The 25,767-nt window shown below is 41.4% G+C and overlaps 1 protein-coding gene and 2 pseudogenes across 1 annotated transcript; all 3 read left to right on the top strand.

Annotated features, from left to right (window-relative positions):
- The first annotated feature begins 9,105 nt into the window (after positions 1–9,105).
- On the top strand, positions 9,106–11,297 carry LOC118836703 (far upstream element-binding protein 2-like). The gene is given in 2 exon segments (XM_036743913.1): positions 9,106–11,257; positions 11,260–11,297. Coding segments are annotated over 2 exon segments (2,190 nt in total).
- A 237-nt stretch (positions 11,298–11,534) lies between these two features.
- Positions 11,535–13,173, top strand: LOC118836701 (annotated as a pseudogene).
- A 442-nt stretch (positions 13,174–13,615) lies between these two features.
- Positions 13,616–14,670, top strand: LOC118836700 (annotated as a pseudogene).
- Positions 14,671–25,767: the final 11,097 nt, after the last annotated feature.

Below are 25,767 nucleotides of genomic sequence, written 5' to 3'. Positions count from 1 at the left end.
AGTGAAGTGAGCAGAACCAGGAGAACTTTGTACACAGTAACAGCTACATTGTGCAATCACTAACTGTCATAGACTTGACTCTTCTCAGCAATGCAAGGATCTAAGACAACTCTAAAAGACTCATGATGGAAAATGTTGTTCACATCCAAAGAAAGAACTATGGAGTCTGAATGCAGATTGAAGCATACTATTTGCTCTCTTTTTTTTGCTTGGTGTTGTTTTGTGTTGTTTTTTCTTTCTCATGATTCCTCCCATTGGTCCTAATTCTTATTTACAACATGACAAAAATGAAAATGTTTAATATTGATGTATATGTAGAGCCTATGTCAGATTGAAAGCCATCTTGGGGGGGGGAGTGGTGGGATGGGTAGAAAATTTAAAACTCAAACTCTTATGGAAATGAATGTTGAAACTAAAAATTAATTAATTAAAAAAAGAAAAACGGGTGGGGGTGGGAGCCAAGATGGCGGCTGGTAAGCAGGAACAAGTGTGAGCTCCGTACTGAGTCCCTCCAAAAACCTATAAAAAATGGCTCTGAACCAATTCTAGAACGGCAGAACCCACAAAACAGCAGAGCGAAGCAGGGCTCCAGCCCAGGACAGCCTGGATGGTCTCTGGGTGAAGTCTATCCCGCACGAAGCTGGGAGCTGGGAGCTGGGAACAGAGTGGAGCAGAGCCCAGTCTGAGCGGCGTGGACCAACAAGACCAGAAGCCGGGTGGAGGGGGCCCTAGCACCTTGAATCAGTGAACTGCGGCAGTTACCAGACTCCTTAACCCACAAACACCAAAGACTGCGGAGAAGGTTAGTGGGAAAAGCTGCGGGAGTAGAAGGAGTTCGCGGTTCAGCTTCCAGCCCCGGGGGCAGCGGAGGTGGGGCAGCTACAGTTGTTGTTACTTCCTGCTCCAGGCCCACCTGGTAGGAGGATTTAAGTGGCAGATCAGAGCAGGAGTACACAGCCTGCTGAAGATCTAAGCCCAGTCCGGGTTGGGGGTTGGGGAAGGAGCAGTGCTGGTATGGCAGAGCTGGCACCTCCCCCCCAAACATGGAACATAGAACTCTCTAGTCTATAAGCAGTCATACCCCGCTGAAAAACTCAAGGGTCAAGTTAGTTGGCTGGGAATATGGCCAGGCAGCGAAAACTCACCGAGATTCAGTCTCAGACTTTGCACTCTTTCTTTGCTGACAAAGAAGACCAAAACATACAGCCTAAAGAAGTCAATAAAGTGCAAGAGCCTACACCAAAAGCCTCCAAGAAAAACATGAACTGGTCCCAGGCCATGGAAGAGTTCAAAAAGGATTTGGAAAAGCAAGTTAGAGAAGTAGAGGAAAAATTGGGAAGAGAATTGAGAAGGATGCGAGAAAACCATGAAAAACAAGTCAATGACTTGCTAAAGGAGACCCAAAAAAAATACCGAAAAATACACTGAAGAAAACACCTTAAAAAACAGACTAACTCAAATGGCAAAAGAGCTCCAGTTTTACAGGTGTTTTTCTGAGTTGCATCCTTATAAGGACAAGCCACTAGGACACCTGAATAGGTGTCAACACACGTACATACATATTTACATCCTTTATCCTGGGGTAGTGGGCCAATATAATCTATCTGCCAAATTTGGGCTGGAACTTTTCCCCTTGCTATTTCTCCAGTTACTATCCTAGGAAGAGTTCGTTCTTTTTCTAATTGACATATACAACACCCCTCTGTTATTTGTTTTAACAACGCATGAGAGATACTGATACCCCGATCCTGTGCCCATCAGTGGGTGGCCTGGACCCCTAAATGGCCGGCGGTCTGGTGGACCCATCTTGCTAAGGCTGAGTCATCAGTTGGAGTTGGAGTAGGGACAATACATTCAGTGGCAATCTTTGCTAGTCGATCCGCATGTGCATTGTACTCACGCTCTGGTGTGGTCAGGGTCGTGTGAGCATCAACATGAAAAACTGACAAATCCGTAACCAAAGACATGTCCCATATATTTTCCCATAACTCTTTACCCCAAACTTGTTTGCCATGAATCTCCCAATTCTGATTCCTCCATATAGGCATCCAAGTAGCTAATCCATTAGCTACCGCCCATGAATCAGTAAATATATGACACTGTCCTCCCTTCTCCATTCTGATGGCCTGATGTACTGCCATCAGTTCAGCATACTGGCTACTTCCCCCTATCCCAGAACTTTCCAGAGTTTGCCTAGTACAGGGGTTATAGGCTACTGCTTTCCAATGTCTCTTCTGTCCTAAATATTTTGCTGTCCCATCAGTAAACCAAGCGTGTTTCTTCTGTTCTACACTTAGTCCATCATACCCATTATTCCATTTCACTAAGGATGGCACCATCTGTTGCTTAGATTCAAGGGGTTTTTCATTTCTCTCAGTGCCAATGTTCGCCACCGATTCATGTAAAGCAGAAACTCCACTTTTGCCTGCTCTGGACCTATTCTGAATATACCACTTCCATTTGATTATGCTTGCCTCTTGTGCATGTCCAATTCTGTGAGAAGCTGGGGTACTCATTACCCAAGTCATAATTGGAATTCCAGGCCTTAATATCACTTCATGACCCAGGGTTAGTTGCTCAGTTTCTACTAAAGCCCAATATGCAGCTAACAGCTGCTTCTCAAAAGGTGTATACTGCACTCCAGATGAGGGCAGTTTCCTTGACCAAAAGCCTAAAGGTACACTTCGGCTCTGTTGTTTTTGTCACAGACTCCAATTTGCATAGTCATCTTGTACAGTCACTTGTAACTCCACTAGCCCATTTTGCATAGGCCAGAAGTCCAGGGCTAATTGTATAGCAGCCTTTGCTTCCTCAAAAGCTCTACTTTGTTCAAGGCCCCAGTCGAATTCATATTTCTTTCTGGTGACTTTATACAAGGGTTTTAAAATTTGTCCCAAATGTGGGATGTGGTGTCTCCAATAACCAAATAGCCCTATGAACTTTTGGGCCTCTTTCTTATTAGTAGGGGTGGGAAAATCCTGAATTTTTTGTCGAGCTAGTGGGAGAATTTCTCGCAGTCCTCTATTCCACTGTATCCCCAAGAATTTTACAGTTTGAGCTGGCCCTTGAACCTTTGCAGGGTTGATTTCCCATCCTTTGCTTTTCATATGGTCAATTAATAATGCTAAACTCTCCTCCACTTCTTTTATATTCTTTCCCTGTATCATGATGTCATCTATGTAATGTGTAAGCTGTACACCAGGTAGCTTTAATTCATCCAAATGCTCAGCTACAATCCTGTGGCAAATAGTTGGGCTATGAATATATCCTTGTGGCAGGTGTGTAAATGTATACTGTCGGCCTTGCCAAGTAAAAGCAAACTGGTTCCATTGCTTGGGGTCTATTGGGATCGTAAAGAAGGCATTGGCCAAATCAATAACTGCATACCATGTCCCTTCATGTTTTTGTATTCTCTCTATTAAAGTAACCGTGTCTGGAACAGCAGCATACAAGGGAGGAGTCACTTTGTTCAGCTGTCTATAATCTACTGTCATCCTCCATGTCCCATCTGACTTTCGGACTGGCCAGACAGGGTTGTTCCATTGAGTAGTTGTAGGGACTAACACTCCTGCCTCAACACATTCTCTTATAGTGTTGGCAATTTCATCTTGCCCACCTGGCACACGATATTGCCTCAAAGTAATTACTTCAGAAGGTTCGGGCAAAGTGATTGGATCCATCTTGATTTTCCCCACTAAGACTGCATTAATGCCTATTTTCCTCACAGCAAATTGGTATTTCCCTTCAGGTAAATTTAAGGTCATACCCTTCAAAATGTCTATTCCAATGATGTATTCAGGAATAGGCACAATAACCACACTATATTCTTTCTTGGGCAACTGTCCAATTTTCATCATCAATTTAACTTGTCTGGCTGATATTTCAGTCCCTCCTAGTCCTGTGATGGTAATAGGAGTTCCATGGCTGAATTTGTCTGGATTCCCATAGATAAGGGTGGCCTCAGCCCCAGTGTCTATCAATGCCCTAGTTACTGTACTTGACCCATTTTTCCAATATATGGTCAAGTTAATGTGAGGTCTGCAATCCAGCTTACGTATTTCCTTAATTTGGGCTGGGGCCTGGCCTGTTTCCTAGTATTCCCTAGCATGTGATTCACTTGAGTATGAAGGTTCAACATCTGTAGCATTTGCAGGAGCAGTTCTTATTTCCCTGTCTCTCCTGTTATCGAGTCCTTTATCTCGGTACATCCTGTACAATTCATTGGTTGGAATGACATCTATCATTTCAAAACCTACCCCTGCTCTCAATAGAGCAGTAAACATTTCTTTTCTTGTCACTCCATTTTGGTGCCAAGTTTGCTGGCTATTCACCCTTCTCTCTCGAGGAGATCTATCCCTTCCCCAGTCTCCTAAGTCATGTAACTGTAAAATCCTATTTATCACCTCTGTAAGATGGCTCCCTACTTCCCCAAGTAACAGATTCAAAATTAGTTGTTTATAAGCAGGGGGAGCTGTCCTAATTATTAAATTCCTATGAGGGATTCCTATGGGATCATTGTAATAGTTGTCTGCAGTTCCTGTCATAATAGCAGTCTTCATTACCTCCTCCTTTAGTCTCATGATACAATCTTTAAGTGAATATCAGGGTCTGTGCTCAGTGGGGCACATAGAATCATTAGTATATCTCTTATTGCATCCCGCAGCAGCTAATGCCAACAGAGTAGTCCTGCTAGCATCATCTCCTCGCTGATGATGTTCCCTAAAAGCTTGCTGAACTAGAGGATCGTGGCTGATACCTATGAATCTCATACAGTCCCTCTTATCTACTAATATTCCACCGGTCCCTTGATCACTGAGCCTTACCATCCAAGATATTAATGGTTCTCCTACTCTTTGGCTGAATCTACTCAAAATATCTGTGACCTCTTGTGGTGAGAAATCTTCCTGAAATTCCCTCGTAACTAAATTGCCACCTCGGGTTTCTGTCCTCCTTCTCTCTACGGGACGAACGCTTGTCTGAGTATTTAACCATCTCCCATTCTCTGTGCCAGGGATGTCCTGAACCCTAGTAGCATTTTCTCTCTCAGCCCCTAACATTGTCTCATTTTCCCCCCACTCGCTTCCCCTGCCACCATGGCAAGGACAAAGCAGGCAGTCAGGCTTGGTCTGGGCTGAGTTGGGATGCACTCTTGGCTTATTTGGCCTCCTGTTGCTCCTAGCCACATTAATAGAAAAGTTCTCATCTGAGTCAGTGGGTTCTTGAGCAGCAATTTGTTCTCCTGCTATCTGAGATTCCCCTTCTTGCTGTGGGGTAGGAGTGCCCCCATCTCTTTCACTTAATCTCAATCTTTCATATACTAGCCGGTAGGCTGATAACACTATCCAGCTTTGCCTAGATAGTGATGCCCCTGACTGAATCCCAACCTCTTGTAAACACCTTTCCAAATCCTTAGGATCTCCTCTCTGTAGCCTTGGTTCCCAGTTTTCACAGGGTCCAGCTTTTTTAGCCAATTCCTTTGCTAAGGAGGAATAAAAAGGATCCTCCCACCCTGGGATATTCATCTCTTCCTCTGAAGTTCTTCTGCTTCTGAACAGAGATCTTATATCTAGCGATCCCATCCACCTCGTCGCCAAATATATTAGGAAGGCAGAATTTATGATTTCAAAGAGAATCTCATATGTGCCTAAAAGGTCCGGAACCACAGGATATAAGGAATTCTCTAGGCAGAAGGCAGGAGAACTAAAGCATGTATTTACACTCCACAATAACAAGCCCACAAACCAGTGTCCCCATTTTGATATTTTCATCAAAAGCTTCCAGGCCCAATAAGTCCGCCTTACAAAGGTAATCAGAAGGCCACAGAGAAGCGAGATGGTATAAGGCAAAATCGTATACATGCTTCCCCTCTACGGTAAGAAGATTACCCACTAGCCTCTAGTCAGCTCTGCTACCGGCAGCTCAGCTTCGGCTGTAGGTGTCTCTGGCTCCAACCGGAAAAGGAAAGGAGGATCTTCAAGCTGTCCTCTCCCCTCTTATAGAGTTTTTGACATCATCAAGCGCTGCCTGAACGACCAGGGCCGATTGGTTCTTGACTTGGCCCCGCCCCCAGCGTAGACCACGTTAACACACCTCCCCTCAGCCAGCGCCATGACTCATCACACAGGAAGCTCTGGTCCTGCCCCGGAAGAGCAAGCCCCAGCATCCAGGGAAGCTCAACGAGGCGAGCTGAGTCATTCACAGAAAACAAAGTCCATTCTGGCTACACCCTACTATGTGCCAGTCACTATACTAAGCACTTTACAAATATTAGTTTATTTAATTGTCATAACAACCCTGCAAGGTAAGGGCTATGATCCCCATTTTACAATTAAAAAAACTGAGTCAGAGCTTAAACAACTTGCCTGAAACTCTGAGGGTCTTCCCCTCCCAGTTTTTTTTTTCCTGGACTAGGTTAAAGAGGCCATTCTTTGCCTCATTTTTTTAACCTAACCTTAATCACTGAATGGGTATTGCCTCAGTCCAACTGAGACCTGCTAGAGACCTTGGCTTTAAAAGGTCAAGGTCTTCCACCGAACCTGGGGCCATCTTCAGGCCTGCTGATGTATATCTGGCCACTGGACCCAGATGGCTCTGGAGAAGAAAGTAAAGCTGGTGACTTTGCATAGCCCTCCCTCACTCAAATCCAACTTACTTGCATTTCATGAGATCACCTCCATAATGTCATGGTCTTCTTCAAGAAAGAAGGACAACAACAACATCTTGCCCAAATTCACACAGCTAGTAAGTTTCTGAAACTGGATCTGAATTCAGGTTTTCCTGACTCTAGGCCTAGTATTCTATCCACTGGGCTACCTACCTGCCACTAGATACAAGAAATTCAGAGAAAGAGAAGAAAACTTATATGAACTGATGCCAAAGTAATAAACAGAACCAGGAAAACAACGTATACATTTATGACAACCATGTAATTAGAAAGACCCAGACAAGATAAATTGAAGGCAGTTGAATGATAATGATCAACTTTTGCCTCAAAAAAGAACGTGCTCAGGGCAACTAGATGGCACAGTGAGTAGAGCACCAGCCCTGGCGTCAGGAGCACCTGAATTCAAATCAGGCCTCAGATGCTTGACACACTTACTAGTTGTATGACCATGGGCAAGTCACTTAACCCCAATTGCCCTGCCTTCCCCCATCCAAAAAAAAAGGAAAAAAAGAACATGTTCACATGCTTCTCTCATTCCTTCTGCGCAGAGTTCAGGGACATTGGCATGAATTACTAACTGTATTGGTGTGAGTTTGGTTAGTTTCTCAGATCTACTCTCTCTCTCTCTCTTTCTCTCTCCCCACCCCAGAATGACTTGTCAGTTAGAGAAAAATATGGAATATTTCAGAAATGAAGGTGACGCAAAAAATAAAAGATGTCAATAAGCGATATTCTTTCGAAATCATTCTCAGACTAAAAGTATTTCAAAAAGAATATAAGGGAAATTATCTAATCCTTTTCATTCCATAAACATAGCCAATCTCCCTCTTTGCAAATGTAATAATTTCACTCATTTATCATCAATCATCAGTTCTATTTGTAGAGCATCAGTTTTCTTGAGAAGAAAGCTTTCAAAGAGGAAATGAAAGTACTATATCAAACTTTTTGAGGACAGGTTAGCAGGGTGAACTCTTCCTCCTAGTCCATAGTCTAAGAATGCCTTTGTTGTCACCTCTACCTAGAAGCACTTACTAAGGTGTGAACAAACCTCAAGGTAAAGTGAAAACCAAGAATTCACAGCTTGAAGAAGGAAGGGCTTCTGGTAAGAGGAACATATAAAAAGACTAGAATAGGGCAGATTGAGAGATTCCCTGTGTGTGCTGTAAGTGGAGAAAAAGGCAGAGCTCTGAGGCAGAAAACATCTCAGAAGAAAAAAAAAAAAGGTAAGTTCCCAATGAGATCTATTATTTATTGTCAGGAATATAAGTACTGGGGCCTGAGCCATGGAGTTAATACAGGTGAAGGGACATGATATGGATAAGATATGGAAACAGATGATGCTGAAGGGGCTGAGAAAAGACAGGTACACTAAAGCACTAATGGTGGAGCTGTGAGTCGGGGCCACGCATGCTGCACAGCAATTTGTAACTGTCCTCAATAATTCGGCTTAAGTTTCCAAACTTAAAAGACGTTAAAGAAAGAAAAAGCAATGTAACATTCACCACAATGCTTTTTCCTGGTAACATGGAATTTCAAATAAAGTAGATTCCGATAGACTGGAGATTCCCTAATAAACTGTGGTAATTGAATAGAATGGAATAGTGTTGTTATATCAGAGAAACAAGGAAGGCACAAGCTCTGATGCAGAACAAAATGAATTCTGAGAAAACCATTATAAACAAAGACTACAGCCATTCAAAGGATGAAACAAAAACTAATTGTAATGACTAATCTTGGCCCCCAAAAATGTATCTTGGTTCTTTTACTTTAGAGGGTTAAGTGACTTGTCCAAGATCACACAGTTAGTAAGTTTCTGAGGCTGGATTTGAACTCAGCTCCTCTTGCCTCCAGGGCTGATGGCCTACCCACTGAACCAGTAGCTGCCACTGCTGCATTTCTTTTTGAAACATGTTTTATGTGTTGTTTGGCTTAGGAGAACTGGTGTTGTAGTTGTTCAGTCATTATTACAAGTCTGATGAAAAGGAATGGAGATTTTCCCCAAAAGAAAGTGGAAAACATCAAAATAAAGTTTGAAGATATTGAAAGAGAGGGAAGAGGAGAGGAAGTATGAAGAAAGAGAAGGAAGGAGGGAAGGAAAGCAAAAGAGAGGAAAGGGGGGAGAGAGAGAGACAGAGACAGAGAGAGAGAGGGAGGGTCAAGAACTTACTCTAGTTTTGATTGCAATGTTTAATGGTTCTACAAGAGCCTCTATTCTTTTTAGAGAATTGATTCTGAGAATCTGAGATTGTCAGGGCCATCTTCACCCGATGCAACCTCAGCCTCAGAAATGAACCAAATCCAAATCCAAATGGAAACCAAAAAGTTTGTCATTCTCTCATTGTCATTCAGTATCATGCCATTTCCTTTATTTCTTTGCCCTCATCTGTCCTTATAGGAGTCAATGGAGATTCAAAAGAAAAATAGAGTGTGAAATCGAGAAAATGCAACAATTGCAGCACGGGCACAGCCCAGACTCTTCAGCCACGTTCGCCTCCCCGCCCCCTGAGGGGACGCCCTGTCCTGACGCCAGGTTGGACTACAGCACTGAGGGGCCGCCGCCGAAGCCGCTGCCGACTGCCGGGGCTGTCGCCGGGGAAGCCGAGGGGTTGCCGCCGGGAGAGCCGAGCGCAGGAGATCCGGGAGGTGTAAGGGGCGGAGGGCCAGGCCCCGACCGGACCCCGCCACGCGGAGGGGACGCCCCGGTGATTCGAAGGAACGCCCTAGCTGAGGCTGTGCAGCGGGCCCAGCAGATAGCAGCAAAAATTGGAGGTGATGCAGCTACCACGGTCAGTAACAACACTCCTGATTGTGGGTTTCAGGGCCAAAAGAGAAAGTTGAAGGATGGACATCAGCCTGAGAGCAAGAAATTGGCAGCCCAAGGCGACTCCCTCAGTCCTCAGCTTGGACCTATCCAGCCCCCTCCCAGGTCTTCAATGACAGAAGAGTACCGAGTCCCTAATGGCATGATGGGACTAATCATTGGCAGAGGTGGCGATCAGATAAACAAGATCCAGCAGGACTCAGGCTGCAAAGTAAAGAGCTCACCAGACAGAGGTGGATTACCAGAGCGAAGGGTGTCACTGACAGAAGCCCCGGAATCAGTGCAGAAGGCAAAGATGGTGCTGGATGAAATTGTATCTCGGGGCCCACGTGGCCCCCCGGGAGAGTTCCATGATCATTCAAAGCAGAGTCAGAACGGCACAGTGCAGGAGATCATGATTCCCACAGGGAAGGCAGGACTGGTGATTGGTAAAGGTGGGGAGACCATCAAACAGCTTCAGGAGCAAGCTGGAGTGAAGATGATTTTAATCCAAAATGGATCCCAAAATACCAATGTGGACAAACATCTCCAGATTACCGGGAACCCTTATAAAGTACAGCAAGCCTGTGAGCTGGTGATGGATATCCTCCAAGAACCTGACCAAGGAGGCTTTGGGGACTGGAATGAATATGGATCCAGGATTGGTGGTGGGATAGATGTGCCAGTGCCCAGACATTCTATTGGTGTGGTCATTGGCCCAGGTGGAGAAATGATCAAAAAAATACAAAGTGATGCTGGTGTCCAGATACAGGTCAAACAAGATGATGGAAAAGGTTCTGAGAAGATCATCCACATCATGGGACCCCCAGACAGGTGTAAGCATGCTGCCCAAATCATCAGTGACCTCCTCCAGAGCTTAAGGAGTGGTCCTCCAGGACCTCCTGGGGACAAAGGCATGCCCTCTGGAGACAGGGCCCGAGGCCGAGGCCAGGGCAACTGGGGGCCTCCTGGTGGAGAGATGACTTTGTCCATTCCAGCTCATAAGTGTGGGCTGGTCATTGGCAGAGGTGGGAAGAATGTGAAAGCCATAAATCAGCAAACAGGTGCCTTCGTGGAGATCTCTCGGCAGCTCCCACCAAATGGGGACCCTAACTTCAAACTCTTCGTCATCCGGGGATCCCCTCAGCAAATTCATCATGCCAAGCAGCTTATTGAGGAGAAGATTAAGGGTCCTCTCTGTCCAGTTGGACCAGGCCCTGGGGCACTAGGGCCTGCTGGCCCAATGGAGCGCTTCAACCCAGGGCCTTTCAATCAGAGGCCTCCAGGAGCTCCTTCTCAGGAAGGAGGGCCCCCTCCACACCAGCACCCACCCCAAGGTTGGGGCACCACCTATCCACAGTGGCAGCCACCTGCTCCTCATGACCCAAATATAGCAGCAGCTGTAGCAGCATATCCCAATGCCACCTGGGCTGGCTACTACTCACGCTACTACCCGCAGCCTCCAGGCCCCATGCCAGGTCCAGCACCAGCCCCCATGGCCCCACCTGCCTGGGGAGAACCCCCACAGCTCCAACCGACCACACAGTCAGACTACACTAAAGCCTTGGAAGAATATTACCAAAAAATCAGCCAAAAGCCTCAGCAGCCTACTGCTTACCCTCAACAGGATTACACAAAAACCTGGGAAGAGTACTATAAGAAACAAGCACAAGTAGCCACTGGTGGTGGACCTGGAGCCCCCCTAGGCTCCCAGCTTGACTCTTGTGCTGCCTGGGCCAAATATTACGGGCAGCAAGCCACCTACTATGGACAGACCCCTAGTCCTGGTGGCCCCAGCCACTACCCACACAGCAAGGACAGCAGGCTCAATGAATGGAACAAATGAATATGAACTTCCTCATCTGAGAAAATTATATGGAACTGAGCATTGTAAACTAAAAATAAAAAATCTTAATTATAAAATAATTAAAAATAAAAACCATTTGTGTACTTGAAGGCAGCTACCATGAGACTCCTTAGTCTTCTCTTCTCCAAAATAAATATTTCCCAGTTTTTTTTTTATTCACGTTCAAATGGCTTAGCTCAAGGATCTCAAGAATAGGGGTAAAGATGATGAAACCTGTTGTAGGCATGTTGAGGCTCATAAGCCAGTGGGATGCTGGGGCAGAGTTTTCCTGCAAGTAGATGAATGTGAAGATCTGGACCTCAGAACAAAAATTGTATCAGATAAATTTTGAGGTGGGCCATCTGCATGAAAGTTAAATACCTGAAAATGAATAGAACTGCTAAGGAAAACAGTGCAGAAAATCAGAATAGCACCTTATACTCCAGACTCTTCTAGTTCTCCTTACCCAAACCAAAGCAAACATTGCCACTGTGTGTTGGTTCCATTGTCTGCTGGGAAAGATCCACAGATGAGTCTAATGAATGCCCAAAGCCTCCTTCCATGAAAGAGTGACAAGAACACTACCACTTAGATCAGCAGGTCATCAAGCTTCTTAGAATGATGGTGATATGAAGGCTTAAAAAAGAGAAAGGATGATGTACTTGGAGAAGGGAGATGGAGATTTACTGGAGTATGCCACCTTTACCAAGAAAAAAAAATAAAACTGAGGAAGGGTGTGTGTGTGTCTGTGTGTGCGTGTGTGTGTGTGAGAGAGAGAGAGAGAAAGAGAGAGAGAGAGAGAGAGAGAGAGAGAAGGAGGGACACACACAAGAAGACACAAGAAAGTCAGACAAAAAGAGAAAGAAAAAGGGAAGAAAAAAGAAAAGAAAGATGTTGGGAATTTCCTCATCAATATTCCAAGGCTCTGCTCAAAGGATTGCAATCCTTACCTCCCTTTTTGTGCAGCCTTCAAACAGTCCACAAATGAGCCACCATATGACTCCAATTTCACATCTAAAATCACCAATGTGATCTATGTGATCTATGACAGTCCTTGTCATACATTTGTTATGAGTCTTAGCAAGGGGTGAGCAAAAAGAACCAGACTTTGCAAATAAGCATCTAACACAATCTCTCAGCAACTGGACAAGCCAAAGACCATTCTGTTCCTTATACTGTGGAGCTGTACTGACCCTTCCAAGTTACTTCTTTGAATATCACTGTGATACGTAGATTGTTACTCCCTGGTCTAAACACCTGTCACCTATCCCCAGTAATAAATACAACTCTGCTATTACCATTGATTGAATCAAATCTTCCACTCTCCATTGTGGACATCACTCTGGATTATAACACAGCTGCTCCAGGTCTCATCATATCTGAGAATTTGAAGAGTGTGAGATATGGAGGTGTCCAGGAGGAAGTGCACCACAATAGAAGGAGACTTATAGATTTTGCCAAAGTTCTTGGTTCTCAATCCTTCATTTCAAGGAGGTGTTACTGGGAGGCAGAAGTGCCAAATAACACTGCCTGATGTCTTGGCATCTGTAAAAAAATCAAAAGACTCTAAAGATTTCTTTGTGCTTATGTCTATTCAGAAGCAGAATTTGTACTATCTTTATGCCATAGCCCAGCACAATCTTGATTCCCAAGTCCTTAAAAAATACCACCAGAGGTATGCCCAACCTAAAGGTTGGCATTTTCCTTGACTATGAATGTGGAGACATATCATTTTATCATGTTAAAGAAAGATACCTAATTTATACTTTCCCTAGCACTTCCTTCTCTGAACTGCTCACACCCTTCTTCTGTCTTTCCAAAAAAAGTCCTGACTTTGCTCTCTCACAATCTGCCCCTAATTGACAGAGTTTAAGGAGTGTATACTTGTTGGCCAAATGGATGTATGTGTTAAATTTTATGAAAATAATTGTACCTACTTGCCCTACTGTAGATAATAGCTTTTCCTATTTCATCTTTGTATATATTCTCCCTTGGTCCCAAAAGAATATAAGTTATATTTTGTTTGTATATGATTGTTTCATTTTGTTCTCTGTATCCTTAGTACCTAGGACATTGCTGGAGCTTAAAAAATGCTTGTTAAAATGAATTGAACACTCTCAATTACTCATAGGAAAAATGGATGACAAGTATTAAGCTAGGAGGGAACTCGAAGCTGGGGGAGCTCAATGTGCCCCACTCAGAGCTAGACAAGTCTAATAGTGATAAATACTTAGAAGGGAAGGATGACAAGAATTTTATGGGATTATATGTATTTGACATCTACTGATTCTTAAGCGGGAGTCACATGAAATGTACAGGTTTTGGTCAGTCTGACTGGGGTTGCTCGGCAGCTCTGGCCACCCCTAGAGAAAATGTCAGTTTGCTATTCAAGTTGTATCTGCTTGACGGTGCTGACCCTGGTGGCTGCAGCTTACATCATAGCTTTAAGGACAACAGACAAAGAACTCTACTTTTCAACCACAGCTGTGTGCATCTCAGAAGTTATAAAGTTACTGTTAAGTGTTGGAATTTTAGCTAAAGAAACTGGTAGTGTGGGTAGATTCAAGACTTCTTTAAAAGTAAATGTCTTAGGAAGCCCAAAGGAACTGATGAAGTTGAGTGTGCCATCTCTTCTATATGCTGTTCAGAACAATATGGCTTTCTTAGCTTTTAGTAATTTGGATGCAGCAGTATACCAGGTGACCTACCAACTAAAGATTCCCTGTACTGCTTTATGTAGTAAACCAATCACTCGGTAAATTACAGTGGATTTCAGTTTTTCTGCTGTGTGCTGGAGTTACGCTTGTTCAGTGGAAACCGGTTCAAGCTACCAAAGTATTAGCGCAGCAGAATCCATTGTTAGGGTTTGGTGCTGTAACTATTGCCGTATTATGTTCAGGATTTGCAGGAGTATATTTTGAAAAAGTTTTAAAGAGTTCAGATACTTCCTTATGGGTGAGAAATATCCAGATGTATTTATCTGGAATTGTAGTGACATTAGCTGCTGTCTACATATCAGATGGAGGTGAAGTTAAAGAAAAAGGATTTTTCTGTGGCTATATATACTACATCTGGTTTGTTATTTTGCTTGCCAGTGTTGGAGGACTCTATACTTCTATTGTGGTAAAGTATACAGACAACATCACGAAAGGATTTTCTGCAGCAGCAGCCGTTGTCCTTTCTGCTGTTGCTTCAGTCCTGCTGTTTGGATTACAGATAACACTCAACTTTGCTCTGGATACACATTCTTGTGTGTGTTTCAATACAGCTTTATGGATTACCCAGACAAGATACAACCATAATCCAAGGGGAAGAAACTGCTTCAAAAGAGAAACTGATTCACATATGATATTGTTTCTAAGATTAAAATATTTATATTGAAACAAAAACCAAACCCAAAAAAAAAACTATGGCCTTAAGCTAATCCTAGAAGGTAGCTTTAACAAAACAAAAAAATTGAATGTATGGCATGAGAACTTTTCTACTTAGTTAAGGAATGTGTTGTCACCATGACAAGGGGCTCACTTTGTACAATTTTAGGAAAACAGGAATTGCTGCATATAATGTACATAAAAAGAATTTTAGTGCTTTAAAAAAATGTAGGGTGTGGTTCTAGATGATATTTTAAAGTGCCAAAGTTTTTTCTGTGCTAATGGGACTCTTGGTCAAGTACTAAAGAGAAAATCCCTCTCCACCTTGCAATGCATGTAATGTTATTCCAACAGAGGCTTAGGCCTCCTGCAAATAGGATGCATAAGCAGGATGGGTCAATTCAGAAACAGACTGAACATGTTATTTCCTCTAAGACTGAATCCACTTGGTGACTCTTATTATGTCTAGGTGGTGACTTAGTGCTTCTTTAGCACTGTATCTGTGCCATTAGTAATCTCAATTCCAATTTTTCTTCATAAAACTTTTTATGTCACTTTTGTAGTCTTTTATGAAATGATCAGCTGTTGAATTCATCAAGAGTAATTTGTGAAACCAGTGGTTCTTTTTTATCTCCATAATGTTCATGGGGAATTCAGTAATAAACCTAATTTATTTACATAAAAAAAAGAAATATACAGGTTTTCCAACTCTAAACACATTTAAAAAAAATAACCACATGATAAGCCTTAAAGAGATTCTAACCAAATAAAAAACCTATTGAGCTAAAATTCAATGCATTGACTATGAAGCAGTAATAATTATCATCAACAAGAAGGGTTTACAATCAAGATTCAGCCTCAAATAAAGACTAATATAAACCTAAAACAATAGTAGGTTAAAGAAAAATAACATAGTCAATGAATTGTCAAAGAAAATGCCAACAATGAGATATCAAGCAAAAATTTTGGATGAAAGACAAAGCAGTCTATAGAGAGAAATGTGTGTCAGAAAAAAAGGTACAAAGAAAATAAATTAATTTGGATAGACATGTACAATAAATTAGAAAGATAAAACTTAAAAATAAATTTTATAATTCAATGCAAAAGAAAGCTGTGTTGAGTTTAGAAAAGAAAATAAAAAACATTTTAAGAGTCATGAAATAAACATGCCTACATGTAATTTGATTTTTATTTATTTATTTTATTTTAAATATTTTTTCTTTTTAAAATTTGAGTTTCAAATTATTTTCCACCTTGCCACATCTTCCCACACACACTGAAATGTTATGAAATCATGCAAAACATATTTCCATATTAGCCATGTTTCAAAAAAAAAGCAAGAAAAATAAAGTGAGAAAGTTTTACTTCTTTATGCACTCAGAGTTGATCAGTTCTATCTCTGGAAGTGGATGGCATTTTCTCATAATAAGTCCTTTGGAATTGTCTTGGATTATTTTATTGATCAAAGAAGCTATGTCTTTCACTACAACATTGCTGGTATTGTGCACATTGAACTCTTGATTAATCTCACTTCGATTTGCATCAGTTTCATATACTTCTTGCTGAAACCACTCCCCTCATGATTTCTTGTAGCACAATAGTACTCTATCACAATCATATGTTACAACTTGTTCGGCCATTCCCCAATTGATAGGCATGCCCTCAATTTCCAATTCTTTGCCACCACAAAAAGAGCTTTATAAATACCTAAGAGGTCCTTTTCCTTTAATTTCTCTGGGATACTGACCTAGTGGCATTGCTGGATCAAAGACTATGCACAATTGTAAAACCCTTTTAACCTGTTTCCAAATGTCCTCTAGAATGGTTGGACCATTTCATTACTCCACCAGCAGATCATTATTTTTGAGTCTTAGCGTTCATATTTTTCCCTCATCCCCTTCAGCATTTATTATTTCTGAAAGATACGAGATGGTTCTTCGGAGTTGTTTAACTTCCGTTTCTCTAATCATTAGTGAAGTAGAACATTTTAAATATGCCTACACATAGCTTGGATTTCTTCTTCTGAAAACTGCCCTTTGATCATTTATCAATTGAGAAATGGCTCTTATTTTTATAAATTTGACTCAATGCTATACTCAGCATATATGTGAGAAATGAGGCCTTTATCAGAGAAACTTCCTGTAATTTTTAAAAATATTCTTTCATTGTCTATGGTACCTTTTAGCATAATGTAGTTTCTCTGATTATCTCTTTTAATTAAAAAGCTTCTGCTTTCCCTGAGATCATGATTGCTATCCATGCTTTTTTTTTTATCTTCGACTGAAGCATATTAGATTCTGCTCTAATTCTGCTTTAATTTGTCTCTCTGCTTATCTTTCTTGTTCAAGTGTGTCTCTCGTAAACAACATATCATTGGAATCTTGTTTCTAATCCATTCTGCTATCTGCTTCTATTTCATGGCTGAGCTCATCCACTTCACAATCACACTTATGATGACTGTGTTCCATCCCATTTTCTTTTGTTTCTACCTCTCTCTCATCCCTATCCCTCCTCAAAAGTCTATTTTGCTTCTAACTACTACCTTCCTTAATCTGCCTTCCCTTTTATCATCTCTCCCTTTTTCTTATCCCTTTCTCCTCGTATTTTCCTATTGGTTAAGTTACATTTTTATACACAAATGTATGTGTGCATACACACAGAGACACACACACAAATACACATATACACATACAAATACACACACATATATACACACATATACATATATATACATACATGTGCACACATACACGTGCACACGCACGCGCGCACGCGCGCACACACACACACACACACACACACACACACACACATACATCTTCCTTCTTTGAGCCGATCCTTATGAGAATGAGTTTCAAGCATTGGCTGTCACTCCCCCATTTCCCCTTCCATTGTAAAAGCTCTTCCTTGCATACCTCATTTATATGAGAAAAATTTCCCCATTCTACTTCTCCTTTCCCCCTTCTCCCAGTGCATCCCTCTTCCTTACCCCTTCATTTCTAGGGAGATCATTTCAACATAATCCACTCATATCCATGCCCTCTGTCTCTGTAAACTCCTTTTAACTGCCATAAAAAGGATGAAGCTCTTAGGAGTTACATGTTTCATCTTCCCATATAGAAATGTATACAGTTTAACTTTATTAAGTCCCTTAGGATTACTCTTTCATGTTTACTTTTTTATGCTTCTCTTGAGTCTTCTGTATGAATATCAAATTTTCTATTCCACTCCGGTCTTTTCATTAGAAATCACATTTGCTGAATGACATTTGCTTAACGCTTAATGGAATTTCATTAAGTGTCCATTTTTTTTCCATTAGAGAATTGTACTCAGTTTTGCTGGGTAGGTTATTCTTCATCGTAATTCTAGCACCTTGGCCTTTGAGGATGTCATTCCAAGTCTTCCAGTTCTTTAATGTGGAAGCTGCTAAATCTTGTGTGATCCTGACTGTGACTCCATGATATTTGAATTGTTTCTTTCTGGCTGCTTGAAGTATTTTCTCTTTGACCTGAGAGCTCAGGCATTTGGCCATAATATTCTTGAGAATTTTCATTTTGGGATCTCTTTCAGGTGATCAGTGGGATCTTTCCATTTCTATTTTACTTTCTGGTTCCAGGGTATCTAGGCAGTTTTCCTTCATAATTTCTTGAAACATGATATCTAGGCTCTTTCTTTGATCATAGCTTTCAAATAGTCCAATAATTTAAAAATTATCTCTTCTCAATCTATTTTCTATTTGTTTTTCTGATGAGTTAGTATACATTTTCCTAATTTTTTTTCATCCTTTTCCTTTGTTTTATTGCTTCTTGATGTTTCACGGAGTCATTAGTTTGCACTTGCCAAACTCTAATTTTTAAGGAATGGTTTTCTTTATGGAGATTTTGTAACTCTTTTCTCATTCTGCCAATTTTACTTTTTCTAAGCAGTTCTTTTCATCAATACATTTTTGTACCTCTTTTTCCATTTGGCCAATTCTGCTTTATAGGGAGTTCTCTTCAGCCAATTTTTGGGCCTCTTTTACCATTTGACCTATTTGATCTTTTAAGGCGTTATTTTATTCAGTATCTTTTCTTACTCATTGTTGTTGTTGTTGTTTAGTCATTTTCAGTTGTGTCAAGTCTTTGCAACTCCCTTTGAGTTTTCCTTGGCAAAGATACTGGAGTAGTTTGCCATTTCCTTCTCCAGCTCAATTTACAGATGAGGAAACTGAGACAAATGGGGATAGGTAACTTACCCAGGATCACACAGCTAGTAAATGTCTGAGGTTGAATTAGAAGAAGAATTTTTCTGATTGCAAGCCCAGTGCTCTATCCACTGCACTACCTGGCTGCCCTTTTCCTCTTTAGGCCATCTCACATTAGCTGAATACTTTTCTCAAACATTTTTCTGAACACAACAGAGTCCTAAGTGTTAGTTAGGTGGTATAGATGGGGTGATATCATGGCCTCAAATCTCCCCTTCCCTGCCTGCTCAGTTTCCTATAAGGCAAAGAGGACTGGACTAAGTCGGAATCATGAGCCTTGAATTCCAATCTCAATTAGTGGTGTAACCATGGGGAAGTTACTTAAACTCCCTGTCTTCACTTTTCTCCTCTAAAATCAGAGGATCTATATGTATATGACATATAAGAGCTTTTCGAGCTTTAACTTTTGCGGGTTCTTAAGACAGTCAAGCATAGGGCAACTATGTGGCACAGAGAATAGAGTTCTGGGCCTAGAGTCTGGAAGACTCATGTTCCTGTGTTCAAATCTGGCCTCATACACTTACTAGCTGTGTGACACTGGGCAGGTCACTGAACCCTCTTTGCCTCACTTTCATCACCTATCAAGTTGTTGTTACTGTTGTTGTTTGTCATTTGTTCCCAAAAAGGATCATGGTATCAGGAGGGTGATGCCTTGACTTGCAAGTGAGCTAGATTTAAGTGAAGGAGGGCTGTGCAAAATCACCAGCCTCACTTTCTCCTCTGGAGCCATCTGGGTCCAGTGGCCAGATACACATTAGGATGACTAGAGATGGCTCTAGATGCAATGGGAGACCTAGACCTTTTTAAGCTAAGGGCTTTCCAGGTCTCAGTTTGACTGAAACAACACCCATTCAGTGATTTAGGCTCAGTAAGAAATGAGATAAAGAATGGCCTCTTTTACCTGGTCAGAAAAAATTCAGTCTGGGAGGGGAAGACTCTTAGGGTTTCTGAGCAAAATTACTATTTATATTCACTCTGAGCCAGCAAGGCCCAAACAATGACCACTTAGTGGGGTTTAGACTGAGCCCTATTATTGGTCAATCAATGAGATCTTAAGTGATTTAAGGAAAAGGAAAAAGGAAAAGGAAAGGGGAAAGGAAATGCATGTAACAAATATGCAGAGTCAAGCAAAACATTGGCCTTGTCCCAGCATATGTTTCTCATTGCGCATACCATGTTGTCCACTGCAACAAATACTTATGGCTTGTATCTGTGCCTTACACTGTGCTAGGCACTATAGGGAATGAAAAAAAAAAACTTATTCAATTCAAATCAATGAGGTCATCCTCATTGTTGCCCTTCCCCATTCCTGACACCCAACCAAAATAATCAAGGTGTGCTGTAGCCAGCTCTGTACTAGCTTGGGAGAACCAACTGTTAAATGTTCAGTATGAGCATTTATACCTCAGAACCCTCCAAATAATATATGTTGGAGCTTGATTTGCTGCTCTGTTGATTATCTAGATTTAGAAAAAGTAATGGAGGAAGTGTTACTAATGTATATTGGATTTAAAAGTGTGTCCTGCATATATTTTTTCCAGAGAGTTAATTGTTAAACATTTATCAACACACGCATAAACTTCTCATCTATCATTCTGTCTTTTACCCTACTCCTTCTCGAATGGATTTCACACATTCAGGTCATGAAGGTTTTGGGGGGTAGGGGGTACAATTGGCTAAAATTGTCAAAAAGTAGAGATATATGGTGCATTTCAACTACTCAGTGTTGATGGAACTACATTGATTTGTGATAAAGACATGGTCCTGGAAACATGAGCTAAATACTTCTATAGTGTTCTCAACAGACTGTCATCATTCAATGCTGAAGCCATTGACTGTTTACCTCAGTTTGAAGCTCTCTCTGCCAAATTTCCAACTGAAGAAGAGATTTGAATGCCATTAGGCTCCTCTCCTGTGGCAAAACACCTGGTGTTGATTCTCTTCCAGCTGAGATTTACAAGGTGGAAGGTGGGATCCATTGCTCATACAAAAGCTAATTAAAGTTTTCTGGGTCATGTGGCAAGAGGAGATAATCCCCCAGGAATTCAAGGATGCCTCCATTGTCCATCTCTACAAAGGTGAAGGAAAAAGATTGTCTTGTGACAATCATGGGGTAGGGGGTGTCTCTCTTAGTCACTGCTGGCAAAATTCTTGCCTTAATAGTCTGATCTTTCATCTTGAAGATGGTCATTTCCCTGAGAGCCAATATGGCTTCAGAAAAGGCTAAGGAATTGCTGATGTGGTGTTTGCTACCCAGCAACTCCAGCAGAAATGCCAGGACCAGAACAGAGGTTTGTACAGAATGTTCATTGATCTGACCAAGGCCTTTGATGCTGTCGTTTGTGAGAAATATTGGAAATTATGTCAAAACATGGCTGCCCAGAGAAGTTCATCAGAACTGTATGTCAGTTTCATGATGGCATGCTTGCATGGGTTCTGGATAACGGGCAATCCTCTTGTGCTTTCCCAGTCACCAATGAAGTGAAGCAAAGGTATGTGCCTATTCTCATGCTTTTTAGCATGATGCTTTCAGCAATGCTGTCAATTGCTTTCAATGAGGATGAACACAGCATCAAGCTCAACTACCATATTGATGGTAAATTAGTTAACTTGGAAAGGCTACAAGCCAAGACTAAAGTGAAGGAAGAATTGGCATATGATTTCAAGCTGAGATGTAAAACGTATGGAACAATTCTTTGCTGCTTATGCTAATTTTTTGGCCTAAATTAAAACCAAGAAAACACAAGTGCTCCACCACCCAGCACCACACCATCTATACATGGTTATAGCAAATGGAGAAGTTTTGAACACTGTGGATAAGTTCACTTACCTTGGTAGTATACCTTCCAAGGATGAACCAATTGACAACGAAGTTGACACACACATTGCCAGAGCTAGCTCAGTGTTTGGGAGACTCCAAAAGAAAGTGGGGAGAAAAGAGGTATCAAACTGATTACTGAACTGAAGATCTACAGAGCCATTTTGCTGACCTCATTGTTGTAATAATGAATGATAAATCATTAGAGAAGATCCTCCATATCACAGTGTAAGCTCAGCATGTATGTGTCAAGCTCCCTACCCCTCTTTGCCGACCTCTGGACTCTCCTGCTTGGAGACTGACAGGCCTGAACAAAGAACAGGAAACTCTTAAGACGAAGGATAGGAAATAACTTCTCTCCTGCTGGAGAAACATCAACCTGGACAGTTGTTAGGAATGAGGCAGGGAGAGGGTGACTCCCCTCTCTGGTAGGAAAAACTTTCTTTGTTCAGGGCCCTATAAAAGTCACCACGTGGGACAGGCATGTTGGAACCTCACCCACAAAAAGGATGCTTTGCCTGGGACTACATTCAGAAAGACAAACCAAGGTAGCTCTAAAAAGGGGTTCTCCAGCTTAGGAACAGCCTTGGGAGCAGGTGTTGAACGTGAAGTGTATGCTGTAGGTTGTGTGTGTGTCTTTTGTCATTGTCGCTGTGTTTGTAGAAAAGAGATGGATTCCCCACCTTGGAGAAACCTTGGACGGTGGTGTTCCTCTGAACAGGTGTTGCCTCTGTGTGTCCATGTCTCTCTTTGTCACTGAGTTAACCGTGTAGTAGGAATTGTTAAATAATGTGGTTGCAGGGTTAATAGAGTATTTCCCCTGTCTTTCAATAAAAACTATGTTCTGTTGGGACTGCACCTTATTACCAGTGCGAGTTTGAATCTGAACCTAACCTAGTCTAATTGAACAAATGCGTGTGATACATGGACAGTATACCAGCATGATGCCAGTAAATTGAATTAATTCCATTGAAATTGTCTTTTAAAAGATCCTGAAAACTATCTGGCAAGATAAGGTACCAGACAATGAGGTCCTTTCTTGAGCTGAACTGCCAAGCAATCATACTCTACTGCAGAGAATACAACTCTAATGGGCTAGTCATGTCATTTGAATGCCAAAAACATGTTGGCCTAAAAGAATATTTTATGAAGGAATCACACAAGGCAAGTGCTCACATGGAAGTTAGAAGAAGTGATACAAGGATATACTCAAGGTTTCTCTGAAGAAATTTGGGATTCATTGCAAGAGATGGAAGACATAGGCACAGGACTGCCCAGCATGGCGTGCCCTCAAAGAAGGTGCTGTGTTCCTTGCAGCAGAATTGAAGTAGCTCAAAAGAAATGCAAGACACATAGATTTACAGAATCTACCCCAAATGTTCACATGGACTATTTGTGCCTGTGGCAGAGCATCCCAAGTTCATATTGGTTTGATCAACCATGATTGGACACACTTGACTCTAACATAGTGACGTCATTTTGTTCCTAAGCATCCAAATTTGGAACATTATTGTGAGGAGCCAGCTATATCCTGTTTAGACCCCTTAGACCTCTGCAAGGCAGGGTCAATTGAGAATGGGTCTATGTACTGCAAGGCCAGTTTTCGCATAAGGAGACATGGCAAAGAAAACCCTCCTTCATAGCTGATTATCTGCTTAGGATATGACAGAAATGTTTCAGTCTGATTATCTATATGGGAGAGAACAGAAATGTTTCAGTCTGGTTATATGAGAGATGACAGAAATGTTTCAGTCTGGTTATCTGTATGGGAGAGAACAGAAATGTTTCAGTCTGATTATATGAGAGATGACAGAAATGTTTCAGTCTGGTTATCTGTATGGGAAAGAACATAAATGTTTCAATTTGGTTAGCCTTGAGGAAAAATAGTGTCTCACTCCCAGGAACAAGGAGACAAAAAACTTAACCAATGCTTTATTGTACTCTTCTTAGAAGTCAGGTTGACCCAGCAATTAACCTGTGCTGTCAGTGATTCCATTAAAATCAGTCTATAGCCTGACTATACGACTCCCTAGCCCCATGTCTTTGTCTTTTTGTGTCAATTACTTCATCATGTAATGGCGCCACTGCGGGCACACATTATAATGTCCCCAACTTTGCCAGCTACCAAAATATTCATCATAGGCTACAAGAAAAGCATGGGATTTAAGGCAGATTCTTGAAAGCAGATATTGAACAAGAGAGAACAATTTGGGTTGGGTCTGTGTGAATGGAGAAGAGATAAATATTTCCTCATCTTGAGCCTGGGGCTGTGGGATTGATGGCTGGTGTATGATTTGATCCATCTTATTTCTTCTTCAGAGCTTTTAAGAGGATAAAGTAATATGGCAAAACATTCCCAACCCCCAAAGCTATTAAAATTGAAGATAAGAAGGGGCGGAGCCAAGATGGCACTGTGAAAGCAGGGACTTACCTGGGCTCTCTTACAAATTCTGTCAGATACCTCTCAAAAAAGTGAATCTGAGCAGATTTGAAAGAGTTGGAAGCCACTAGTAAACTGGGCATGGCAGGAGCACTGGGCGTGCAGAGTTGTACCAGACCACACCAGAACCGGAGCAGTAGTGGAACCCAGCCAGTGAACCAGACTGGGAGAGTGCTGGGCATGTGAAATTAAAGCATACCTGAGCAGGAGCAGGATTAGGCCCAGGGCTGAAGTGCCAGCTACAATGGCCACCCCCAGGCCTCTCAGCCCAGGATGGGAGTCTATTGGAGCTAAGAGAGACACCAGTGCAGAGCCTGCAGCTGTAGAAGCAGCTACCCCTGAGGTTTTCAGGGTTAAAACAAGAAGATCCACTATCATCCCTGTTATTCAATTTGGTACTAGAAATGTTAGCTTTAGCAATAAGAAAAGAAGAAGAAATTGAAGGAATTAGAATAGGCAAGGAAGAAACTAAATTATCATTCTTTGCAGATGATATGATGAGTTACTTAGAGAATTCTAGAGAATCAAGTGAAAAATGACTTGAAATAATAAATAACTTTAGCAAAGTTGCAGGATATAAAATAAACCCATATAAATCTTCGGCATTCTTATATATTGCTAACAAAGCCCAACAGCAAGATATAGAAAAAGAAATTCCATTTAAAGTTACTATAGACACTATAAAATATTTGGGAGGCTAACTGCCAAGACAAATCCAGGGCCTATATGAACATAATTACAAATTCCTTTTCACACAAATAAAGTCAGATCTAAATAAATGGAAAAGCATCAGTTGTTCATGGGTAAGCCAAGCAAGTATAATAAAAATGACAATTTTACCTGAATTAATTTACTTATTCAGTGCCATACCAATAAAACTACCAAAAAATTATTTTAGGGAGCTGGATAAAATAATAACAAAATTCGCCTGGAAGAAAAAAAGTACAGAATATCAAGGGATTTAATGAAAAGAAATGTTAGGAAAGGTGGCCAAGCCATACCAGATATTAAACTATACTCAAAACTACCTGGTACTGGCTAAGAAACAGTGATGGATCATTGGAATAGGTTAGGTATAAGACAAGTAGTCAATGACTATAGCAATCTACTCCTTGATAAACCCAAAGAATCCAGCTTCTGGGCTAAGAATTCAGTATTTCACAACTGCTGGGAAAATTGGAAAATGGTATGGCAGAAACTGTGTATAGACCAATATCTTAAACCATATTCCAAAATAAAGTCAAAATGAGTTCATGACTTAGGAATAAAGGCTGATGCTATAAGCAATTTGGGAGAGCAAGGAATAGCTTACCTGTGAGATTTATGGAAGAGTGAAGAATTCATGACCAAAAAAGAGATAGAGAGCATTACAAAATGGATAATTTTGATTATGTTACATTGAAAAGTTTTTGTACAAACAAAGCCAATGCAACAAAGATTAGGAGGGAAGCAGAAAACTGGGAGAAAATCTTTACAAGTATCTCTGATAAAGGCCTCATATCTAAAATATACAGGAAACTGAGCCTAATTAATAGGAATACAAGTCATTCCCCAATTGAGAAATAGTCAAAGGATGTAAACAGGC

Source organism: Trichosurus vulpecula, chromosome 2 (assembly GCF_011100635.1).
Source record: "Trichosurus vulpecula isolate mTriVul1 chromosome 2, mTriVul1.pri, whole genome shotgun sequence".
NCBI lineage: Eukaryota > Metazoa > Chordata > Mammalia > Diprotodontia > Phalangeridae > Trichosurus > Trichosurus vulpecula.
Note: the sequence above shows the minus strand (reverse complement) of the source record. Positions and strands in the feature narration are given on the sequence as shown.